The 25,802-nt window shown below is 32.2% G+C and overlaps 4 protein-coding genes across 4 annotated transcripts; 3 read left to right on the forward strand and 1 right to left on the reverse strand.

Annotated features, from left to right (window-relative positions):
• Positions 1 to 543: 543 nt before the first annotated feature.
• Positions 544 to 2,354, reverse strand: LOC131842684 (facilitated trehalose transporter Tret1-2 homolog). Its single transcript, XM_059191259.1, has 2 exons — positions 2,298 to 2,354; positions 544 to 1,907 (listed from the first exon to the last, which is right to left on the reverse strand). Exons 1-2 carry the CDS (start codon positions 2,323 to 2,325, stop codon positions 619 to 621), a joined length of 1,317 nt encoding a protein of 438 aa, XP_059047242.1. The 5' UTR covers positions 2,326 to 2,354; the 3' UTR covers positions 544 to 618.
• Positions 2,355 to 13,018: 10,664 nt separating this feature from the next.
• On the forward strand, positions 13,019 to 16,826 carry LOC131842658 (facilitated trehalose transporter Tret1-like). The gene is made up of 3 exons (XM_059191227.1): positions 13,019 to 13,118; positions 14,060 to 14,770; positions 16,675 to 16,826. Exons 1-3 carry the CDS (start codon positions 13,019 to 13,021, stop codon positions 16,824 to 16,826), a joined length of 963 nt encoding a protein of 320 aa, XP_059047210.1.
• Positions 16,827 to 16,879: 53 nt separating this feature from the next.
• On the forward strand, positions 16,880 to 19,772 carry LOC131842659 (uncharacterized). The gene is made up of 4 exons (XM_059191228.1): positions 16,880 to 17,014; positions 18,024 to 18,156; positions 18,424 to 19,074; positions 19,390 to 19,772. Exons 1-4 carry the CDS (start codon positions 16,880 to 16,882, stop codon positions 19,770 to 19,772), a joined length of 1,302 nt encoding a protein of 433 aa, XP_059047211.1.
• A 2,805-nt stretch (positions 19,773 to 22,577) lies between these two features.
• On the forward strand, positions 22,578 to 24,652 carry LOC131842660 (facilitated trehalose transporter Tret1-like). The gene is made up of 4 exons (XM_059191229.1): positions 22,578 to 22,667; positions 22,907 to 23,039; positions 23,304 to 23,954; positions 24,489 to 24,652. The coding sequence occupies exons 1-4, from the start codon at positions 22,578 to 22,580 to the stop codon at positions 24,650 to 24,652; spliced, it is 1,038 nt and encodes a 345-aa protein (XP_059047212.1).
• Positions 24,653 to 25,802: the final 1,150 nt, after the last annotated feature.

A 25,802-nucleotide genomic window follows, 5' to 3' on the forward strand; every position in this document is an offset into this window, starting at 1 on the left:
TTTTCTATATTAATCACAGACTAAATGGTCCAGAGATTTAGCATACTGCTTTACTTCCGATGATTGCGAGTTTCATTCCGCACACAATGCAAACATTCATCAGTATGATTTTTCGTATCAGTCTAGGTGTTTTCTATGTTATGTATGTATTTAGAAAAAAAAATCTCTGTAATTATGTAAATATTCTATCAGTTGTACCGGATAACCCATAACCCAAGTTCTGCTAAAAATTTACCTAAGTATTTCTGTAACATATCTAGTACGATAACACAAGCTTGAGACTAAATGGCGTTGAATCTTCCAGGTATATTATTGTTCTCTCATTTATATGATTCTTCTTCTTTATATGTCGTCTCCTACCGGAGATTGGGTGGTGCTGGTGATCTTAATTTTGTCCACCGCTGTTCTGAATTAACCCCAAACCACTGCCTTAGATTCTTTAACCATGAAGTGCGCCGCCTGTCTGGTCTTCGGCGGACTTGGATTTTTCCTTGGATAATTAAACGTAAAAGACCATATTTTTTACGCATTATATGTCCTAAGTACTGTAACTTCCTACGTTTTATGGTATACAACACTTCAAGTATACTAAGTATAATAATTGCACTAAAATAATAACTAAGAAGATTCAACTTTCATAATTACTGATTCTTCATTTCGCGATATCGACTGTCTTTTATACAACTGTTTCTTACTGTACATGCTCTCTATATTTTGTAGAGTCTCATTTCTTGTCTCTGGCATTAGTTTGCAAGAAACTAACAAACAATATGTAATAACTATACTCTTTATAAGAAATATTCCGTGGAGACCTGAAATTTTTTGCAAGTAGGGATACATCTTCATTTCTATTGTTATAAATATTGAAGACGATACAGTTGTTATTAGTGGACATATTCTTTTGTATTCCAAAGGAAATATTTCACCAGAAATTGTACATCCTAATGGAACCGGTCCAGCATAGATTGCAAATAAGAGCAAGTAAATAGACAAAGCACCTAATACTGGATATTGTAATATACCTGTTTCTGCAGCATATAAATACGCACTTATAAGTATTAATGCTAAAATATTTAATGCAACTAATAGTTGAAGCATAAGACGTCTTCGAAACTTTGTAATTAAAATAATTGCACTGAATGATGATATCATTTTCAAGATATCTGTAATCAACATGTGCAATGATACATCAGCATCGTCACCCAGTATTTTACGGAAGACATCAACTGTTAATGAAACCATCATTATATGTCCAGAATATACCAGCATTACATCTAAATGCAGCATTAAAATCAACGGTTTATAAAATTTTGGTTTCTTCAAAACAGTTGTAAATTGTAATAATTTATTTTTAATTTTATCATCTGTATGTCTGTTGCCCTTAGCTGCTTCTTTGGTTAAAGCATTCTCAATCATAGCTTCTAATTCTGCTTTTTCATCGTGAAATCTTAGCCAATAGAATACTTTCCTGCACTCTTCATATCTTCCACGTGTCGCTAAAAATACTGGTGTTTCTGGTGATAATATAGCCAGTATTAAATGTAAAACAGCTAATCCGAGACAAATCAATGATGTCTCTTGCCAAGATATAATAGATCCTAATTTATGAACTATTAAAGTTCCAAGTAGTAATAACGATACAGACAAAGCTATGAAAGTGCCTCGATACTTCGGTGTAGTGTATTCACCGAGCAACAATGGGCATAGCATACTTGAAATGCCCAGTGATACTCCCTGTAAAAATCTTCCCACGAGAATAAGATTGATATTGTGAAGTATAGAATTACAAAGCCATCCTATTATGATAAGAATGACGCTGGTAATATTTGCATGTTTTCGACCATATTTGCTTATTATGAATGATGTCAATACTGCTCCAGGAATGAACGAGAGCCCGTGGATTGATACTGAAATAAAAAAAGATGTGTCAGCGTATAATTGTGAACTCAATTTATAATGTAGGTACTTAGAAAAGTATGTTAATATTGATTGCAGTAAAACGTATTTTTGTAAATAGATGTTAATGCAATAATGAAGTGGTGCTTCCGCCTGCGTCAGTGGTATACGCAGGCGGGGCACCAGTGAAGGATGACAAGATGAGCTTATTTATACATTTCTAACATTTCACATTTGGTTAGTTTATTATCTAGTCAAATCGTGAATCGGAAGATTCTTTCTCAATCTTCTTGTGATGAGTTTGCGTTCCAAATGAGCTGTTAAGTTTATTATAATTTCTTATATTAAGTTTATTTGAATAAAAATTATTTCTATTTCTAAAGATGTTATTGTGGACTTACTCATCCAAGATTCGATATTCATATCCATTGTTAGGTTCGGGTCCTGGCGGAGTTGCGGCAATAATATTGCGCTGTATGCAAACACTAATCCGCACTCCATCATACCAAGACTTACGCCTGCATTCACGAACACCTGTGCAAACATTATATAAACTGACATAAACATAATTATATAATAATAATAACTCCAGAACCATTCAGACAATATGGGTATTGTCTGAAATCAAGTCAAATCAAGTCTCAAGCTAAGCCGACTAATTACTAAATCAAATCTAAATATCTTATGATGATGTCAAATCTACCATCAGTTCGGAGTATTTTAGAACTAAGGACAACTAATAAGAAACTCCACTATTATTTTTTTCTAATCAACTTGTATATGATTATAAAAATACTGCATTTTTGTCAAATCTAACCAGTGGTCATAATCCGAGCACACCATTATGGGCACTAGACAACTGATATATATATTACATTTGTTTTGTAAATACATACATAATATACATAGAAAACACACAGACCAATACAAACAATCAGGCTCATGAATACAAATGTTTGCATAAGTAAGGCATCAAACCCACGACCTTCAGACCTACTGAGTATACACACAATATTTGTCAAGAATCGTCCAAGCCATTTCTGAGGTAATTATTACAAACACTATAATAAGAATAAAGAAGAGAAGAAGAAAAAATTTTATATATTTACTAGCTTTTGCCCGCGATGGAATTTATCAAAATTACTTTCTTAGCGGATACCTACGTCAGAACATCTACCTGCATGCCAAATTTCAGCCCGATCCATCCAGTGGTTTGGGCTGTGCGTTGATAGATCACTATGTCAGTCACCTTTGAGTTATATATATTCAGATTTAATTTTAATTATTTAATATTATCACAAAAATTTACATCACATAATATTCTTACATTTGTATAATAAAAATACACTTATATTTAAAACTATAAACATATCTATAATGAACAAGCGCATATTAGATATAATAAACGTATGAAATACTTAACTCACTTACTTGTCTCAACAATGGTTTAAGTTTTGATTTTGAACTCATTTTGATTGAACTAAATTACGAAATGAAGTAAGAAAAATTGCAGAAAACACAGCGTCGGGTGCATAGGACACGTTGAATAATACAACGTATGAGGTATACTGTAATATAGAGATGTACTAACTCGTAAACATGACTCGAGTTAACTCGAGTTAAAATTCAGGTAACTCGAGTTGACTCGAGTTACCTGGAATAAAAAGTTTATTTTTTATTTTTTCGAACAATTGTAAAGTTTTTGGGCGCAGCTAGCCTTGAAAGCTTCATCGAACTTTAGGGGGCGAGTAGAAATGACACTTTAAAGCCGCGGAAGGACATAATGGAACACATAATCATTTTATTGATAACATAATCGGACGAATATGCGAAAAAAAATGATAACAACCTCAAATCAATATTGAAATATTTGTGACGAATGACAATTGTATGATATGAAATGATCGGAAAATTTCATGGTCATTGTCAGTTCGATGACAGAATCATGCTCTCGCTCTTTCACTTGATTCATTCATTTACCAGTTAAATTCTTCCAACTCGAGTTGGCAGAATGCAACTCGAGTTAAATCCAGTTGCGCATAATTCGAGTTTTTAGATTTTCACTTACATTACTGAGTTGACACATTTCTACTGTAATATATGTTTTTGGGGTTTAATAATTATATAAACCCTGGAAATATCACATATATATACAAAATTAATATTGTAGCCTCGGTAGTTTAGTGGTTTAATATATCGCTTCAGTATCCGATGGTCGCCGGTTCCATTCCTCATACGGTATAAACATTTGTATTCATGAGTATGACTATTTATATCGTAAACCCTAGTATCATCATACATATATATTTATAAAATTAATATTACAGCCTCGGTGGTCTAGTGGTTTATCATACCGCTTTACTATCCGATGGACGCGGGTTCGTTTCCTCGTATGGTACAAACATTTGTATTCATGAGTATGATGTTTGTATCGATCTGGGTGTTTTTTATGTATATTATAAAAATATCCATGTATTTATATCAGTTGTCTAGTACCCATATCACGAGCTCTGCTTATATTGGGACTAGATGGCGCTGTGTGAATTGTCCTGAGATATATATTACTTTCTGCTGCCAACTCTGTGCATACTTTTATATACTTTTGTAAGAATTTTTAATGTAATTTTTACAGTTTTAGCATTATCATTAACAATATATTATTGTCACTTTTCCCTGTTATCCTCTTTATGAATTAATTCCTGCAAACTAAATGAGTGTTAAAATTTAAAAAAGAGTATGCATATTCACAAGTGCTTATATTAAGTTTATTTGAACAAAGATTTTATTTTATACTACTATAATCTTAATCGTATTATAAATGTGAAAGTTTGTAAATATGGATGTTTGTTACTCTTAAACGCAAAAACTACTGAACGGATTTTAATGAAACTTTACAGTAATATAGCTTACTAGCTTTTGCCCGCGGCTTCGCTAGCGTTAACTTATCTCCTTAGGGGTGGAATTTATCAAAATCCTTTCTTAGGGGATGCCTACGTCATAGTAGCTTTATGCATGCAGAGTCTCAGCCCGATCGGCTTAAAATTGACAAAGTTTCATCCACGATTTTATCCCCTTGGGGGTAGAATTAATCATATCATAACCATATCAATATCATATCATAATCAAACAGACTTTAACATAAACAAAGCAGTATATGTGTGTGTGTGTGTGCCAAATACATGGTAGTGTATATAATGCCTTTCATAGATTTTATGTATTATTTATGCATAAATTAAAAAAAATATTAGCTTTTCCATATAAACTACGAGTATAAGTGTTCGAAATTTCATTCCCCCATCCGAACAAAAACTATAAGTGTTCAAAATTTCATTCCCCCGTCCGCACAATGACTATAAGTGTTCGAAATTTCATTCCCCCATCCGCACAAAAACTATAAGTGTTCGAAATTTCATTCCCCCATCCGCGCAAAAACTATAAGTGTTCGAAATTTCATTCCCCCATCCGCACAAAAACTATAAGTGTTCGAAATTTCATTCCCCCATCCGCGCAAAAACTATAAGTGTTCGAAATTTCATTACCCCATCCGCACAAAAACTATAAGTGTTCGAAATTTCATTCCCCCATCCGCGCAAAAACTATAAGTGTTCGAAATTTCATTCCCCCATCCGCACAAAAACTATAAGTGTTCGAAATTTCATTCCCCCATCCGCACAAAAACTATAAGTGTTCGAAATTTCATTCCCCCATCCGTGCAAAAACTATAAGTGTTAAAAGGGTACAAAGTTTTTGTTTCATGTATTAATATATATAGTTCATTACAAACTATCGGTTTTACTTTTTTACTATATATAAGTCATATTTATGATGCTGTTTATATATGTAGCTGACGGTTCCCATTTATCTTCAGATGGGCCGCCCCCCTTTTTCCATTCCACTAACATAAGAATTTTCCATTCCGGTATCATAAAAATGTATATATGTATAGTTAAATAGTACAGTATGATAATTAATGTAAAACACTATGTTTGAAACACAATAAACATGCTCTTCATTATTCTGTTCATTAGTCTGGAATGTGATACAAAAAATAATGAAATTTACAAAAAAAGACATTATTCTTTAGATATGGTAAAGAATCTGTCTGTTTTGTAAGTAATATAATACCAAGTACCAAGTGTACAAAAGTCCCTAAATTTAAAAAGAAATTGACATATACAGACCACCTGTTAAACAAATATATATAAAAGGCGACTGGGTCCAAGCCAGAAACTACTCTGTACGCGGGCCAAAATGGGAATTCGGCAACATAGTGAATAGACTGGGACGATTGCATTACGAAGTACATACCGACCAGGGGCATTTGTGGCGCAGGCACGTGGAGCAGCCACTACCCCCAGGAGTCCACTAGTGCAGAGTAGCGGCGGAGGACTGTCATATACTGGCCACCAGTCGCTAGTTTGAATATTTATAATATGAAATATATTTATTTGACACCTACCTCGGTTTCTCACGGGTGTACATATATCTTATATATAAAATTCTCGTGTCACAGTTTTCGTTCCCATACTCCTCCGAAACGACTTGACCGATTCTTATGAAATTTTGTGAGCATATTAAGTAGGTCTGCGAATCGGTCAACATCTATTTTTCATCCCCCTAAATGTTAGGGGTAGTCCACCCTTAATTTTGTTTTTATTTTTTAGACAAATTTTTTAGTTTCTATATTTTTATGATACAACATACAAAAATACGTACAATCCTAAATTTTCACCCTTCTATCATCAACCCCTATTTTTTTATAGCGTTATTAATTTATATGGTAAAACAATGTTTGCCGGGACAGCTAGTTATACATGTAAACTTTCCTCTTGAGTCACTCTATCTTTTAAATAAAACCGCTTCAAAATCCGTTGCGTAGTTTTAAAGATTTAAGCATACATAGGGACGGACAGACAGCGACAGCGACTTTGTTTTATACTATGTAATGATACAAATGATACAATAAATAAAAAAATATAACTGTACTAACAAAAACGCGACAAAAGTCGCGGCCACCACTAGTTATTGATATAAATGAAGTAAATATTTATTACCTTACATTAATGGGAATTCTACGCGAATAAAGTCGACTGCAAAAGTGTGTATTGTGATGAATAAAGATATTATATCATGTAGACATTTTCAAATTAATAGCTTAGGAAAGTATATGAGTACCTGTTACATTTTTTTTAACTTATTGCCGTCTATACAATCAACTGGCGTTATTAATATAATGTCGCGTATATCGCGTATTTAATGCTATTGATTCAATACAATAATTTGTATTGAATCAATAGCATTAAATACGCGATTTAAACACATCTGAGATGTTTTTGGTGAAGTACAAACTAAGGTGAATATAAGGAAAACGTGATAATTACACAGAAGTCGTAATCTGTTTGTGAAATAATTTATTTTTCAATACATTTGCTAGTAAAGTGGATCTTTTAACGGTTTTAGATTTTAGACAAAGCAGTGCTTATAACGCGCGTGCGTTATACACGCAAAGAGTGAAGTTATATTCCATAACTTATTTGTTATTTTATTTATCAAATTTTGAAGTGACCGCAGAGTTATGCCAGCAAGTAACAGGGTGCCGAATTAAAAAATTATGTGTAGTGTGTATCACAGTTTTATGGTTGATTTTACTTAAAATCAAGTGTGTTAAAACGTCGTACGATATACGCATTTAACACACTCGGTTCTATTACGCCTCGTGTGTTATAACCATCATAACGCACTTATATATGTTTATATATAAAAATTAGATGTCACATTGTTTGTCCGCGGTAGACTCCTAAACTACTGAACCGATATTGTGTGCAATTTGATCCAACTTGAAAGATAGGATAGCTTACATCTCAATTTATAGTCGCAATATTATTTTATTTAAGAACCTTAGGCACAGCAACGCGTGGCCTAGTCTGATAGTTAATTATAAAACTTCTTAACATGTTATACGGGTATTTTCATTACAGTTCATGGTCTGAGAGTATTTGTTTTCAGTACGTATTTATATGTATAACCCACGACTTCGTCCGCGTGGAATTTAACTTTATTATATCTAAAATAAAAGTAGCCTAAATTGCTCCTTATTACATTACCTACCTGTCTATAAAAGTCCCGGCAAAATCGATCCAGCCATTTCAGAGATTAGCCGTAACAAACAGACAGACAAAAATTGTAAAAAACCGTGGACCGATTTTGACGGGACTTTTTTTGGCAAGTAGCTGATGTAACAAGGAATAAGTTAGGCTACTTTTATTTTAGAAAAAATAAAGTTAAAACCACGCGGACGAAGTTGCGAATACAGCTAGTCATAAATAAAATAATACTTACAGTTAATAATCACTTTCTCATATTTTTTTAACAGTTTTTTACAAAATCTTTTCCACACGTCCGTTCGTAACGCTTGTTGCAATCGTAATAATCTCATCGCCATTGGAGAATAGAAAACTGGGAGGTAGCTCCCAGTTTTTTAAATAGTCAATACACTTACTTTTACTTTAACAATGCAATTAGATAAAATGGTTATTAAATATGATAAAGAAGCGTACTACCCTTAGGCAATTCAAATAGAACAAATATAATAATCATGACTAACTGTTGATAACACTTGTTTATAAAATTTTGTTTGCAATCGTAATATTTGGATACGAATAAAGATTTTATCAATCTATCAAAAATACATGATGAATATTTTTTTCAGAAGTTTAACAAATAATTGCAATGGAAGAAAACAATATAACAAATTACAATAAGCAATCACAAGTAGATGTACAAACAAGACGTACGGTTAAGTCAAGTTCAAGGAGACACCTGTTTAGACAAGTGAGTCAAAGTATTCAGTTCAAATAAGTAATTATAAATAGGTCTGTGCCTAGACGTAGTAGAGGATAAAGTTAGTACAACAATAATAATTTTTCCAATAGTCCTATCATAATAAAGTATCATAACAAAAAATGGCAGGCACATACTACCAGCCCGACAGTTAGTCACGGCATATGCTGAGTGTTAGCCATGTTGCCAACCATATATATAAATAATATAAGATAGTATAATTGTTGTCAATCAATGTTATTCTTTTCTTTCATACCTAATTACCTATATCATAGTCTGAAACAATTAACAATACAAAAACACTCTACATTACCCTTCAAAAGGCTGCAATTTTAAATAATTGTCGAACTGTCCGGAAATTTCTAGAAATAGATGAAAAAGACATAATACCAATCACACAATAAGTACACACACTCACACACATAAACACGCACTCATACATACACACGCACTGCACTTATTTGGTTTCGGCCGGTAAGTGTGGTCAAAAACCAACATAAGCTGAGAAAATGTGACAATAGTGTAAATTATGATAGTAATAAGGTATACGCCACAAAGCATAAAAACCCAGCAAGAGCTGTGAAAATAAAACATATAGCAATAATAAAGCTGTTAACTTAGATACATGTGTAATAGTTCGTCGCTTCGTAAGTGCTACAACAGAATAGTAGAAAGTAACAAGAGATTTCGCATGTCCCGTCCTCGATACTAGCTACCGGCTTCGCTGTGTACAAGAAAGATAGTAATAATCTCAGGGTGGGTAATAATCATAATCTGAAGCTTGTGTTATGGGTACTAGATAACTGATACCAGTGGCACTCAATGAGGAAATAGCCATTATTATTGCTAAAAGTTGCATATAGATGGCGTAATTGGTATCGATGGAATTCTTCATAGTTTTGCAAACGTTTTAAAAAACAAAACTGTGTTTTCAAAATAATTTAATCCATTTTTAAAAAAATATATATACATGTTAAAATGAAATAATGCGTTTAGAAAAGTAATTTTCATATATTTACTCATTTTGTTATTTTCCAGTACTTAATTACACTTTAATCAGTGCTAATACGGGGCTCAATGTTTTCAAAATGCTTTCATAGATGGCATTGTTGTCATTTGTATCGGCCTAATTAAATGTCTTTTTTATATTTTCCAATAATAAGCACTTAATATATTATTATTGTAAATTAAACATATAAAAAAAGTTTAAGTAAATTAAAAATAGCCGAACAAGCAAATAATACTATTTCCAATAATACTTATGTATGAAGTGTTGTCATATTAAAAATAAATACATGTATTATCGATTTTTTTTAATAATCGATAACAGGATTTTATTACAGCGCATTATTCGATGATGCTTTTAATGAGTCGTTGTGAACAATAAATTTTCATTATTTTGTATTAAGTATAGCAGTATTCCGTTTCAAAGAACGGAATATAGTAGTACATTATTAGTGTCGTTGGTTATTTACATTTGTACTGAAAAATCGATTACATAATAATTTAAAATATCGAGTACGAATCGTAGCTGTCTTCGAATACTGGCAACTGGTAAGATTAAAATAGTTTTAAAAAAAAGAGAGAAATCGACCCTAACTCGTATACCATAAAGTTTATTTTCCTTTCTCATTAATATCACAGCAGTTTGTTTTTAACTTGCGTATGACTCTGTGGTATGATGTTTAACGTGTATTGTTATTGTACGGTGCATACATTTCAAAAATTATATTTTAATGTAGGTACAAACATTTCTTTCATACATTTCATACATGTCAAAAATTATCTTTTAATGTAGGTACATACATTTCTTTCATACATTTCATACATGTCAAAAATATCTTTTAATGTAGGTACATATATTTATTTCATACATTTCATACATTTCAAAAATGAACTTTTTATGTAGGTACATACATTGTTTTCATACATCTCATACATTTCAAAAATTATATTTGAATGTACATACATTTCTTTCATACATTTCATACATTTCAAAATGAACTTTTTATGTAGGTACATACATTTCTTTCATACATCTCATACATTTCAAAAATTATATTTTAATGTAGGTACATACATTACTTTCATACATTTCAAAAATTATATTTTAATGTAGGTACATACATTTCTTTCATACATTTCATACATTTCAAAAATGAACTTTTTATGTAGGTACATACATTTCTTTCATACATTTCATACATGTCAAAAATTATCTTTTAATGTAGGTCCTTACATTTCATACATTTCAAAAATTTCATACAATACATTTCTTTCATACATTTCAAAAATTATCTTTTAATGTAGGTGCATACATTTCACACATTTCAAAAATTTCATACAATACGTTTCTTTCATACATTTCAAAAAGTATTTTTTAATGTAGGTACATAACACCCCATGTCAGACCCCTTATATTTGGAAGAAACTTAAAAATAATGCCAAAAATATTAGATGAATATATTTTTAATACGAATATTGTTTTATTTTTGTTCATCAACTTTATCCCTCACTAACAATACTAGTAGTAGTACATAACCTGGTTTATACCGCTAAAGATATTGAAAGATATACGAGTAATTCAGAATGTTATCAAGTTCAAAATAAGCACACATTACTTGCTTAGATAACAGAGTAATATTACTAGTAATAAAAACATTTGTAATACCCATATGTATACTACGTATGTATAGTAAGTACTTACGCTGCGGCGCCGTGAGACTCGTCTAAGTACTTCATCTACTCATCTACGCGCGGTAACCGCGCCGACCGACCAATAGGATAGCGCCTCTCGTGTTTCCAGAAAGTTCGCGACTAACGGACGATATAGTAGTAAGGCAATGAGTGTCCCAGTGATATCATTATAATATTTTCTCGTTAAATTTTATTGTAATATACACAATTTCGCACTAAATAACGTGTTACCCCGTTACACATTTCTAATAATGAAAAACCTAGACCGACCCTGTTCACTTAATCTTACAAGATCTGACTTTAAAAATTACGATATCCTCATATAGCCTTTCATTTCCCCTTTCAATACTTTTTCGCAGTAAAAAGTAGTCTCAGGGTCTACATTATCTGTCTACCAAATTTCAATTAAATCAGTTCAGTAGTTTTGGCGTGAAAGCGAGACAAACAGACAGACTGAGTTACTTTAGCATTTATAATATTTGTAAGAATATCGCTATTAAAAATAGGGGTTGGTGAAAGACGGGTGAAAATTTAGGCGTGTATGTATTTTCAATGTAACATTATAAATAAATAAAAAATTGTCCATAATACAAAAAAATATTTTTTCGGGGTAGGCCACCCCTATGACTTAGGGGTATAAAAAAAATAGATAACAACCCTACCTCAGACCTGGGAAGTATACATATCAAATTTCATCAAAATGTGGGAGAAATATGGCAACTAACACTGTGATACAAAATTTATATATAAGATATAGCGGAATTCTCATTAGGTAAAAGAGGGGTACATCGTAGAATACATGAGGTATATACCAGTAAATTAATTGTAGCTAAAATCAGTCTCATACATATAACGATTGAAATAAAAAATCGTATAGCCCGATTTTGATACGTACGAGTATAAACGTATCAAAATCAGGCTATACGTATAGCGCAGACGCGTTACAACATATCAAAAAAAATAGGCATGGAATGTAAAATAAACCATAACACAATAGGTATATACATTGGCACATAAGCCATATCTGCAGAGTGTCGGCTAACGATATTATACCTACACATTTACATTGAATCTTGAATCGTCCCTAATGAGGTACACGATACAGTTACCTACATATCTATTATATACATATCTTTGCAAAACAGATGTCATGTAGACTGAATTCACTGCCATCTATTTTCATGCTTTGTTACTAAGCACCCACTAGTAATCCGAACTGCTTCAGATCTAGCGACATCTAGCGGCTACGGTGGCGAAATAAAATAGCCCGAAGAATAGCCCGAGTTAGGAAGGAACCATTTTCTTGTATGGGATGGGGTATCTGTATGTAATATTATGTTATCTGTGCTGATACTAACATATATATATAATTTTTTTTTCGTACAAAAAACAAACCATAAAATGTGTAACTAATTTAGAAATGACAGACTCCAATGTCGATCATTCGAAATTTCTTTCAAGATTAGATGGGTAATGTGTCGATGAAATTCACCCATTTCGAGTAAGTAAAGCCTAATATATATGTAAAATAATACTTATTTTTGTTTATCAGTGTCTGGTGTCAACTGGTGTTTCCCTCAGTATAATGGAGTTAGGCCTTATAATCGGATTCACAGCAGTGCTAATACCTCAATTAAGGGATGACACATACATGGGGATGGACAAAAATGCGGAGTCTTGGATTGGTAAGCATACTTCGATGGTTTTATAAAATACTATAGTCTCGCCCTGGCTTTACTATTCTTGGACTTACTTGGATTTTCTACATGAATTATACATACCTTCCTCTTGAATCACTTTACAATTGCTGAAAATTGTTTCAAAATTCGTTACGATAATTTTATTTTTTTGCGATTTAAGCATGAATTTAATAGAAACAAACGGCAATTTCGTTTTATCCTATGTAATATGACATGCATAGTATATGTATGTGTGTTGAATTTTTGTCTTTATTTTAGATATATGTATATATATTGTTTGGTGAAGGAATACTATTGTTTGTTTATAATAATTAAACAATAAATTGATAGAATCGTTTTGGTACAGTAGATATTACAATATTTATTTACGCTACGCTATATTCAAGAAGTGTGTATCTTACTAATATTATAAACGCGAAAACTAGTGAGTTTATGTAGATGTATAAATCAAATCAAAAACTATTTATTCATTTTTATTCCATAAGTGTATTTTAGCCACTTATGGAATAAAATTGGACCAAGAATAGATCCTTGAGGTGCACCCACTCGCACAAGTAATGGTTGGGTGGATGTATATATGGGTGACAAACTGATTTAATAAATAACAATGTTTCTCTATTCAGCCTGAGAGGAGGCGTTAAACATTTTATGTTTTAAATAACTTTCACCCGCATGAAATAGCCTATATAATAATAATAATAATAATATAATAATAATAACTCTTTATTGAGCATACATAAACATAGGACAGTAAGTACAAAACAATGAAAATAAATGTTTTACAAAAGGCGGTCTTATCGCTATCAGCACTCTCTTACAGACAACCCGGTATTGTGATGATTGAACTTTAAGAATTTACCAACCTGTTTTGTAATTCATGTTTTCATCTTTGAATATCAAATATATTACATATGTTGTTGTTTCAGCATCAATTCAAGGATTTTCATTCATGCTAGCAGCTTTTGTGAGTCCATGTGTAATAGACCAATATGGCAGAAGAAAGGCAAATTTTATCGGAGCTATCATTGTAGCCATCGGTTGGTTCTTTCTGATAGTATCTGGGAATCTTACTATGATAATTATCGCCAGAATATTACAAGGTCTAGCACTTGGAATATCAAGTTTGTCAGGAGCTGTTTTGGTAGCGGAATATACATCTCCGAAATACAGAGGAGCCTTTATCACCTTAACTACAATTACAATGTTATCTGGAAGTTTAATAGTTCATGCATTAGGATATTTTCTTTTATGGCATCAGGTAGCTATATTCTGTCTGTGTGTTGCAATTTTGGATGGTGTCTTAGTATTTTTATCACCAGAAAGCCCGGTTTTCTTAGCAACTCAAGGTAGATTTGACGAATGCAAAAAAGTGTTTCATTGGCTACGAGATTTGGATGAAGACGAAGAATTAGACGCTATGATCAAAGTTCAAATATTACGCAGAGCAGCTATGAATGAGCCACAGAAGACAATACTTAATAAATTTACTGTTAAAATAAAATCTGCATTGATTACTATTAAGAAAGCTGATTTCTACAAGCCTTTGATTGTGATGATGCATTTTAATATTATTTCCGTTTGGTGTGGGGCGGTCATGATGGATGCATATGGGTTTGATGTATTTCAGAAGCTGGTTGGTAACGACATTAACATTACTATGTTGATGTTAATTATGGATATAATTAAAATCATTTCTGCCATTATTGGTATTGTCATTCACACTACGTTTAGAAGACGTTCGATGCTCATGTTCTTTGGGCCTTTGAATATTGTTTCTTATATACTATTAATTGTTTATCTATATGCTAAAGATAATCATATACATCTATTTAATAATCCATTTATAGCAGCAGTGTTAATCTATACCCTTGTTTTTTCTGTAGCAGCAGGTCTAATGCCTCTAGTAAATATCATAGCAGGTGAAATATTTCCTCTAAAATATAAAGCAGTATGTACATTAATAACAACATTGTTTGCAATGGGCAATCTTACAGTTAAATTGAATACTATGTCAAGTCTATTCTCTAGTATTGGTTTAAGTGGTTCTTTTGTTTTATATGGTGCTTTAGTTTCGTACAGTGTTATAATACTTTTATTAATATTACCAGAAACAAAAGATAAAACATTACAAAATATAGAAGAAAAGTCGTGGAAGAAAATTAAATGTGAAACAGATGTAATGTCTTCTTTAGATAATCAGTTACTGGATTTAGATTCTAATAAATTACAAATGTCTGTACATCATCAGAATGATAAAGAAAATTATGACTAATATTATAAATTTATTGTAAATAGTATTCTAATTATTTTGTAAATTAAATCGTTTTTATGTGAATCCAAATATATATATTTTATTTAGGAATACAAAGCTCTTTTTGTACATCTAAATATATATAACTCAAAGGTACTCTATCTACGCACTGTCCAAACCACTGGACGGATCGGGCTGAAATTTGTCATGCAGGTAGATGTTATGACGTAGGCATCCCCTAAGAAAGGATTTTGATGAATTCCACCCTTAAGAGGATAAATTAACGCGAGCAAAAGCTAGTATATATATAAGAGTAATTATAACCAGCGACAAATCCCTTGTACATAGCTAAACACGTTCTACTTATAATCTCTATATTTTTATTTATACTAAATTTAAATTTATGGATTGTACTATCAAAAATATTTGGACTACTCTAGTTGGCAGCTAACCTTTACAGCTTCACCGGACGATAGGGAGCGAGTGCAGATGGCATTCCAAATCCGCGGTCTTATGGAAATAGAAATAGAAATAATCTTTACACAAATAAACTTAATATAAGCACTTTAGGAACAGCTAGTAGCAAATAAAAATAACAATATTGCAGTAAATAAAACCACAGGATAGTCTTGGTATAAGTATGTAAATTCAGTAATAGCAAAATGATCACATGATAATTCTAAACATGTCAATTTATAATCTTACTAAACATTAAAAGTTTGTGAGTATGGGTTGACGGACGTTTGTTACTCTTTCACACAAAAACTATCAAACGGATTTCGATGAAACTGTACAGTAATACCTATAGCTTATACATCAGAATAACAAATAGGCTATACATTTAACGCGGACGAAGCCGCGGGCACAGCTAGTGGTTAATATTAAAATGTATCCAGTCAACGAGCGCGGTGTTTTTGCATGTACTCATTAACATGGATGTGTGGTCAAAAAAATAACTGGGACGTCTTTATCCTCTAGCATATAAGTAAGTAAATAAAAAGTAAGGTGAACTTACAGATAACGCAGTAATTATAAACAAAGGGTATTTTTTTCGTCCAATAATTTACTTAAAATAGAACATGCAATTCAGGACCTTTCATTACGATTTCAATTCTCACAGTAATTACTTTCAGTGAGTATATAATTGTAATTATTGTTTGCAGAGCGTCGTGACGTAGTGATTTAATGTCACGATTTATATCTAAAAGGGCGTCAATTAAAGTCCCGTCAACACCAAAAATCAACTTTATTGCCTTGATCACCAGGAATACTTTAATTAATATTTAACAGGAGGGTCAGAGGACGAGATTCTTCAGAATGGAAAGAATTTCTCATTGCCAGCTATCAGGTTTACCTCCACCTATTTTTTACTTGGAGTAAATCTTCATGGAGACCCGTCCGTCCCGGAGGCAAGCGGGTACCTCAAGACTCATACTTACTAAACACTCCAAGATCTTCCTCATCCAACGCCACATGCCGGAGTCGCAGGATCGAAATGACAGTTCACCGCGACTCCAACGTCGCCGACTCTAATTATCATTGCGAGTTCCCTGTAGAACTTCCTGATTTCCCATTATTTCCTGGTGAAAACGCGCAAGGACAACCGAGCAACTTATTTGAGCCTAGTTTAGTAGGGTAGGAACAACCCCCGCGGTTATCACCCCGGACCGGTTTTGATCCACCTTAGAAATCCTGAAAACTATCGTCGTACATTTTTAGCAAGGTTTTTCTGAGCTCATCAAACTTATAAGCTTATTCTTGATACCTTTTTATATAAAATAGAATATTATATTCACTAAATAAGTCTTCGTTATTCAATTTGCCACTTATTTAATTATAAATTCAGCTTAGATGAATGGTCAAGTAACCCGTTTAATTTTTACAGATATTTGAAAGGATATACCAATGGATGAAGATTCTATGGTCGACCGAAATAAATCACAAGAAGTTGTACAAAAATGGAGTAAAGTAAAGTCAAGAAGACGGCTCATTAGACAAGTAAGTACTACTTATTAACAATATTCTTAACTTATTACTCCTATCTGAATTAATACATCAAAATAACACATAGGCTATAATAGAAATAGATTAAGATAAGAGCATCAATGCTCTAGCCGTTAATCATACCGCTATACTAATTTTATAGTCGCAGGATCGATTCCATGCACGGTACAAACATTTGTGTTCATGACTATGATTGTTTGTTTCATGTGTGTTTAAAATAAATGTACCAAAGTATTCATATCAGTTGTCTATTAACCATAACATATCTACCTTGATATTAGAATAATAAAATTATATGTGCAAATTGGACGAAATATAATGATAACCTAAAGAAAGTTGACAAAAGCACAATAGTACAAGTAGCCAAAAGAGAAATAATAGATATTGATTAATGTGAAAATATTTAATTTACGACCCACAAATTTATTAATAAAATAATAGTGTAATATAGAGTAGTAGGTAATACTGAGAATGATGTATTACAGACAACTGATTCAAGAAAAGCCACTCACAAAATTGTGATAACCGCGAATACACCATGCGTTGCTAGTTCAGAATTAACTGAGAATAACGATATTTTACAAGTAACCCACTTCACAATACTATATCTTGTTAAATATGTTTTTATGTGTCAGTGCCTGGTGTCGACTGGTGTTTCACTCAGTACGATGGAGCTGAGTCTTGTGCTGGGATATACGGCAATACTAGTACCTCAATTACGAAATGATCCAAATATAGGAATGGACAAAAACATGGAATCTTGGATCGGTAAGGTCACTTGGGATCTCTAAATAAGATTGTCTTAATTGACTAAAATTATAAGTTGATTGTCCACCTAAAGGAGGATGATCCTTGTGACAAAACACATTTTAGAGTTTATGTAATGACCTATATCAACATCTTTGCAAATTTTCTACAGTATATTATTTACTATAAAATATTTCTAAAAATCGTTTGTTTGTAAAAAATAGTAATTAAGTTTAATTGTGACATTATTTTCTACGTTCTTGTAAACAGATACATGTTTTGTTTCAGCATCAATTCCTGGATTAGTAGTAATGTTAACTGTATTCATGGCTCCAACTATAACAGACCGATACGGCAGAAGAAAGGCCATCTTAATTAGTGCTATTATTATGAGTTTTGGTTGGCTCTTTTTAACCATAGCCACCAATCTACGTATGATAATTATCGGCAGAATATTACAAGGCTTAGCATCTGGGATATCAAGTTTATCTGGGACTATTCTAGTAGCTGAATATACATCTCCGAAATACAGGGGAGCGTTTGTACCTTTAACGACTATAACCATGTTATCTGGCGGTTTGGTAGTTCACACATTAGGATCATATTTTTCATGGCATAAGACTGCTATATTTTGTTTGGCTATTGCAGTTTTAGATGGTGTCATTGTATTTTTCTCACCCGAAAGTCCAGCATTCTTGGCAAGACGAGGAAGATTTGACGAATGCAAAAAAGTATTCCATTGGCTTCGAGATTTGGATGAGGACGAAGAATTAAATGCTATGATCAAGGTTCAAGTGTTACGTAGAGCTGCAAAGATTAAACCAGAAGATCGCTCACTACTTAATAAATATACTAACAAAATAAGATCAGCACTGAATACTGTCAAAAAAGTTGAATTCTATAAACCTTTAATACTGATGATACATCTTGAAATTATTGGTATGTGGGCAGGTGGAATAATTATGAATGTATATGGGTTTGATATATTTCAAGAGATTGTCGGAAATAATATGAACATAATTATATTGATTATACTTGTGGATGTTTTGAAAATGATTTCAGCAATTCTAGCTATTTACATTCACCATAAATTTAAAAGACGTTCGATGCTCAAGATTTTTATACCAATAAATATTCTTTCTTATTTGCTATTAACCGGTTACTTATATGCCAAAGACAATCATGTACATCCATTTGATCGACCTATAATAGGTGTTGTATTGATCTATGTTCTCATTTTTTCTATGGGAGCAGGTGCAATGCCTCTTTCAAATATAATAGCTGGTGAGATATTTCCTTTACAATATAAAGCGATATGTGCATTAATAATAGCATTAATATCAATTGGCAATATTACGATAATATTGAACACGTTCTCGAAGCTTCTCTCCAGCATAGGTTTGAGTGGCATTTTTCTATTATACAGCGCTGTAATAGTGTATGCTTTTGTAATCGCGTTGATTCTTTTACCAGAAACGAAGGATAAAACTCTTCAGAATATAGAAGAGAGATGCTGGAAGAAATCTAAACCTGAAATACATGTAAAGACTCTTTTAGATAATCGGTTATTAGACGTAGATTCTAATAAATTAATTGTAAGTTCTGATCACCATAATGACAAAGGGAATGTAGTTTAAGCATAAAGATTTTTTATAGTTATGTTTTATGTAACTATGCAGTATAAATAAATTCAGGAATAAAACATCAATAAGAAACTAAAAATTAATGAGTGAGACGGTCATAAGCTAATTCCATGTTATTGAATGAAATGTGGGCAAGGAAATATTTAGTATTGCATTCATCACCACGTCGACATTTGATAATAGGCGAGATTCGTACATCATTTATTTTTTAGTACCTGTAATAAAGAAATAGTATAGAAATAATAGTAATTTTGTAAACGGAAGCTCAGAAGATACCTAGAAATTTATTGCTTTATATGTAAATATAGCCCCAGTTTCGAAATTAATATGATTCAAATAATTAATTAAGTGGTTTTATTTCGTTTCCATTTCAAAGCATTAGAATTATTAGTTGTAGTCTCGACTTGGAACAAGAGTATGACTGTCATATTCTTGAACTTGGAATGAAACACATAGAATATAAAGGAATCGAACCCGCGACCACCGGAAGTAAGGCCATATGGGAAACCTGTAGGCCATCGAGGCCGTCTAACTTTTATTGTATTCTAATTGTATTTACATAATAAAAAATAATGAGTAGTAGAGCCCACATAGAAATGCGAATTGTCAAAATACATATATAATATAAAAATATATGTACACACAACTCCCCACTTACATTTTTGTTGCATATATGTAATATTGCGAAAAAATGGGCCGTTGTAAACGAAAACTTTGTCCCAATTTTTTAGTATTCAAATATTTATTCTGTAATTAGGCCCTTACAGCTACTTTTACAAGTTAATATAAAAAACCAAATATAAGATAAAAAAGAAAAATAATTTTTAGTATAATGTGAATGGGATGTATGGATGTGGATATTCTACACAAGATTTTTAACATTAATGTTGGGCTTTACAGCTATTTCTATTTTATATTTACACTAAATTCTTTTCTATGTTTTTTTTAACAAATTATGTGCTAATAATATCTTACCTACTATATAAAAAAAGTCATTTATATAAAATAAAAATAAGGACCTAAAATAGAGCCCTGAGGAACACCCACTTTAACTCTAGTACTCTCTAACTTTACACTAATTATTTTAAACAATTTGCATTCTATTATTCAATAGGATTTCATCATATTTTAGGGCTTCATTTCTAAACCATAATGTTCTAGTTTGTGAAAAAGTATTTCATGATTAACACAATCAAATGCCTTTGAAAGGTCAAGTCGCTTCAATACCCGGACCTGGTTTGAACAAAATATCTCTAAAAATGCTGTGCCCGTCTATCTATTCCCTAATAAGTGATATCTATAGTCGAAGAGGAGACACTCCCTGGTCACCACGAATCTAAGTCCAATGAACTTTACCCTTATGAGTTTATTTACCAAACATACAAATCCACTATGGATTTAACGGGTAAACAAACCGCGGTGAATTGATGAACTTAAAGAAAAGAAATGTCAAGCATTAAATAGCTTACTTGCCGTTCAACGATGGAAAATTTTAGTAATTGTTAAAAATTATGCCAACAACGAAACGGAGCAAATTTGGATGAAGTGTTTTTTTTAAATAATTCCCCTTTTATATATATTACCACACAATAAAAATAAACAAACTGTATTTCGGGTATTTTTTTCAGTTAAAAGGATTTATGGGACACTCTGTAAATACCATTGGATTTTCGCCCCTTCCACAAAATTCTAACAGGTATCAAAATTAAAACGGCCTGAGCCAAGGTTGGAATCCCTAGTTGTACCCTCGAGGTTAAAGTCGTTTCAATCACGGTGGAGTTGGCCTTCAGCCGCTGCATACGTCTTTTCGAGGGTTTGGAGTACACTGCACTCGCTTTCTTTAAAAACTGTATAGGTTGCAACCAATAATGCTAACAATTCAACAACAACAATTCGATTAGTTCGAAAAAAATAACGCCAGTCGTGCAAAATAGAAGAGATTTCAAATTTTGCCAAAAATAAATAGTCTGGATGATGTTTATGTATATTATGTATATATTTACAAAATATATATATATCTATGTAATTTTATCAGTTTTCTAGTATCCATAACACAAGCTTTGCTTAGTTTGTGAGTAGATGACGCTGTGTAAATTCTCCTGGATTATTATTTATATTTTATATAAAAATAATAATGATTAGTTAATATTTAATCTGTATCCAACAGACAATATGTGCGTTGTCATTGCATGAACTCATTAACATGGATGCGTGGTTAAAAAAATAACAGATGGCTTTATCCTTAAACAAGTAAGTAGATAAAAAGTAAGGTGAAGTCATTGATAACGCAGTAATTGTATACAAAAGATATTTTTTTCGTACAATAATTTACTTAAAATTTAACATGTAATTCAGGACTTTTCATTACGAATTCTGTCCTCACAGTAATTACTTTCAGTGAGTATATAATTGTAATTATTGTTGTCAGAGCCTCGTGGTATAGTGATTTACTATCACGATTTATATCCAAAAGGTCGAGAATTCAAATCTCTGCGACACCAAAAGTAAACTTCCTCATCGTGATTTCCAGGAGTACTTATTTCAACTAATAATCTCCTGATGTGGTAGAGGAGGGGATTCTTATTTTTGATAGTAGCATCATTGCCAGCAAGTAAGTTGATTACTATGCGCTTTATCATTTTTTTACTTGAAGAAAAAACCCGCCATTTCCGGGTAAGCGGGTAATGTGAGATTCCTACTCACTAAAAACTCCAAGATGTCCCTCATCAAGTTGCAAATTCAAAGAAAAATAGGCCATTAAGTCGTTAAATTTCCACAGACATTTGAAAACATATACGAATGGAGGAAGATTCTATTGCCGACTGCAATAAATCACAAGATGTAAAAAAATGGAGTAAAGTAAAGTCAAGACGACGGCTTATTAGACAAGTAAGTTTTATTAATAATTATAACAGCAAGAAGTGGTAGGTACTCGTTAAATAATTATTCAATACTCTTATGCTAAATCCTACCTTCTACTAATATTATGAATATAAAGTTGGTATGAATGTATGTATACATTCAAATATCAATATTCATACACAGTGAGATTCAGGTGCCCACGAAAACAATTACAAAGTGACCCATTTCAAAATACTGTGTCTTATTAAGCTTGTATTATATGTCAGTGCCTGGTGTCGATTGGTGTTTCACTCAGTACGATGGAGCTGAGTCTTGTAATGGGATATACGGCAGTACTAGTACCTCAATTACGAGATGATCCAAATATAGGAATGGACAAAGACATGGAATCCTGGATCGGTAAGCACACTTTAGATCTGTAATTAAGATTGTTTCAAATGACTAAAATTCCAAACAAGCTGATTATCCATCTGATTGAAGATGGTGTTTTAACTCATTGATGGTGATGGCATTCCAGAGTTAATGAATCTTTGTTAATTTTCTGCTGTATAAAATTTTCTATAAAACACATCTGAAAATCTTTTGATTATAACAAATTGAAATTAAGTTTAATTATCAATTTATCTTCTGAGTTATTGTAAACAGATACATGTTTTGTTTCAGCATCAATTCCTGGATTAGTGTTAATGCTAGCTGTATTCATGGCTCCAACTATAACAGACCGATACGGCAGAAGAAAGGCCATCTTAATTAGTACTATCATTATGAGCCTTGGTTGGGTTTTCATGACAATAGCCACCAATCTAACTATGATAATTATCGGCAGAATATTACAAGGCTTGGCTTCTGGGATATCAAGTTTATCTGGGACTGTCCTGGTAGCTGAATATACATCACCGAAATACAGGGGAGCATTTGGACCTTTAACGACTATAACCATGTTGTCTGGCGGTTTGATAGTTCACACATTAGGATCTTATTTTTCATGGCATAAGACAGCTGTATTTTGTTTGGCTATTGCAGTTTTAGATGGTGTCATTGTATTTTTATCACCAGAAAGTCCAGCGTTCTTGGCAAGACGAGGAAGATTTAACGAATGCAAAAAAGTGTTCCATTGGCTTCGAGATTTGGATGAGGACGAAGAATTAAATGCCATGATCAAGGCTCAAATATTACGTAGAGCTGCAAAGATTAAACCAGAAGATCGCTCACTACTTAATAAATATACTAACAAAATAAGATCAGCATTGAATACTGTCAAAAAAGTTGAATTCTATAAACCTTTAATTGTAATGATACATCTTGAAACTATCGGTATGTGGGCGGGTGGACTCATTATGGATGTATATGGGTTTGATATATTTCAAGAGATTGTTGGAAAAAATTTGAATATTACCATATTGATGATACTTATGGATATTTTAAAAATCTTTTCGTCAGTTCTAGCTACCTTTATTCACCATAAATTTAAAAGACGTACGATGCTCAAGTTTTTTGTACCATTGAATATTCTTTCTTATTTGCTATTAACTGGTTACTTATATGCCAAAGACCATCATGTGTATCCATTTGATCGTCCTGTAATAGGAGCCGTATTGATCTATGTTCTTATTTTTTCTATGGGAGCAGGTGTAGTGCCTCTAGCAAATATATTAGCTGGTGAGATATTTCCATTACAATATAAAGCAATATGTGCGTTAATAATAACATTAATCTCAATGGGCAATATTACGGTAATATTGAATATTTTCGCAAAGTTTCTCGCGAGCATAGGTTTGAGTGGCATTTTCCTTTTATACAGCGCTGTAATAGTGTATGGTTTCGTGATCGGGTTAATTCTTTTACCAGAAACGAAGGATAAAACTCTTCAGAATATAGAAGAGAAGTCCTGGAAGAAAACTAAACGTGAAATAGGCGTAAAGGCTCCTTTAGATAGTCAATTATTAGATGTCGGTTCTAATAAATTAATTGTTAGACCAGATCACAAAGATATCAAAGGGAATGTGGTCTAATTATGTTACATCATTAGAGACAGTAATATGTTGTGCAATAAATTTCATCAATTATATAACTATCTTTACAGACAATCGCCGCCGTTTGTTCGTATTTATCCTTTAACTTATGCAACGGAATTTAATACAGTTTTAGGCAGTAGATAGAGTGAGAAAAGTAGAGAAGGAAGGAAGGTACATAATACATGCTTGTATGTATGTAGTATGGAATAATCTGAGATAATTAAAGATTCGTAATGCATCCCTGCGAAGCTGGAACAAGTGTACTCTATATATATATATATATATATATATAGTAGTACATGAACGAAACACCGATAACAAACTAAAAATTAGTCCGTGAGACGGCGATAGGCTAATACCCTGCCGATGAATGCAAATAATGTACAAAATAAAGAAATGTGGTGAAAGAAATATCAAGTATTGAATTCACCACCACGCCGAAAGTTGTCATTGCTCCTGACTATACAATAGTCGTGATCGTACATTATCCGTCATACTCGTGAACGAGTTCTGGTTGCGGGGCCACTCCAAGCAGCTGTTCGGGTAACGAACACAGATTAGACTATTTCCTTTGTCAATAGCATATGCTGATGGTCACTCTATTGTACCAAATTTGAATTTAAAAATGAATCTGTGTCATTGTAATCATGTACGTTTATTTGAAAAGACTATGAGCTGAGATTCTTGTCAGTTCTTCTCATCTTAAAATCATTCCGAACTGATAGTAGTTTTGACATATGTATCATAAGAGTCTATAATGGAACTACATGAATAAAATTATTTTCAATTTTAGTAATTATTATGAAAAAACGGTACATAACCTTGTTCGACAAAGCTTAGTAGCATATCGATTCTATATATAGTATATGTAACACGTAAAAATATATCGCTACATGAAATCCAAATAATCTCAGTTTCGTTTTAAGATAAAAATTATAATAATTTGTATTTAAACTATTTCTTTATTTAAAATCTTTATGATAATTATGATACTCTGAATAATTAATTATGTTAATGAATATTATCATTTTATTTTAATACATATAAATAAAATTGGAGTGTATGTTTGTAATATTGAAATAACCGTTTTTTACTATACCACAATAACATTTTTTACTATTTTGTCTGTTTGTTCCATCTAATCTCT

This window comes from Achroia grisella, unplaced genomic scaffold (assembly GCF_030625045.1).
Source record: "Achroia grisella isolate CSIRO2021 unplaced genomic scaffold, CSIRO_AGI_Agris_v1 utg241, whole genome shotgun sequence".
Lineage (NCBI taxonomy): Eukaryota > Metazoa > Arthropoda > Insecta > Lepidoptera > Pyralidae > Achroia > Achroia grisella.

Bases quoted from the DNA above. Each gene is read 5' to 3' on its own strand.
- LOC131842658 (XM_059191227.1), top strand. From the start codon at position 13,019: ATGGAGTTAGGCCTTATAATCGGATTCACAGCAGTGCTAATACCTCAA. The intron at 13,119-14,059 runs GTAAGCATACTT...TTGTTGTTTCAG, and splicing joins AAATGCGGAGTCTTGGATTG to CATCAATTCAAGGATTTTCA. The intron at 14,771-16,674 runs GTAACGACATTA...AATATTTAACAG, and splicing joins TGTATTTCAGAAGCTGGTTG to GAGGGTCAGAGGACGAGATT.
- LOC131842684 (XM_059191259.1), bottom strand. From the start codon at position 2,325: ATGGATATGAATATCGAATCTTGGATGA. The intron at 1,908-2,297 runs GTAAGTCCACAA...TTTTTATTTCAG, and splicing joins GAATATCGAATCTTGGATGA to TATCAATCCACGGGCTCTCG.
- LOC131842660 (XM_059191229.1), top strand. From the start codon at position 22,578: ATGGAGGAAGATTCTATTGCCGACTGCAATAAATCACAAGATGTAAAA. The intron at 22,668-22,906 runs GTAAGTTTTATT...ATTATATGTCAG, and splicing joins GACGACGGCTTATTAGACAA to TGCCTGGTGTCGATTGGTGT. The intron at 23,040-23,303 runs GTAAGCACACTT...GTTTTGTTTCAG, and splicing joins AGACATGGAATCCTGGATCG to CATCAATTCCTGGATTAGTG.
- LOC131842659 (XM_059191228.1), top strand. From the start codon at position 16,880: ATGACAGTTCACCGCGACTCCAACGTCGCCGACTCTAATTATCATTGC. The intron at 18,157-18,423 runs GTAAGGTCACTT...GTTTTGTTTCAG, and splicing joins AAACATGGAATCTTGGATCG to CATCAATTCCTGGATTAGTA. The intron at 19,075-19,389 runs GTATGTGGGCAG...CTATGGGAGCAG, and splicing joins GATACATCTTGAAATTATTG to GTGCAATGCCTCTTTCAAAT.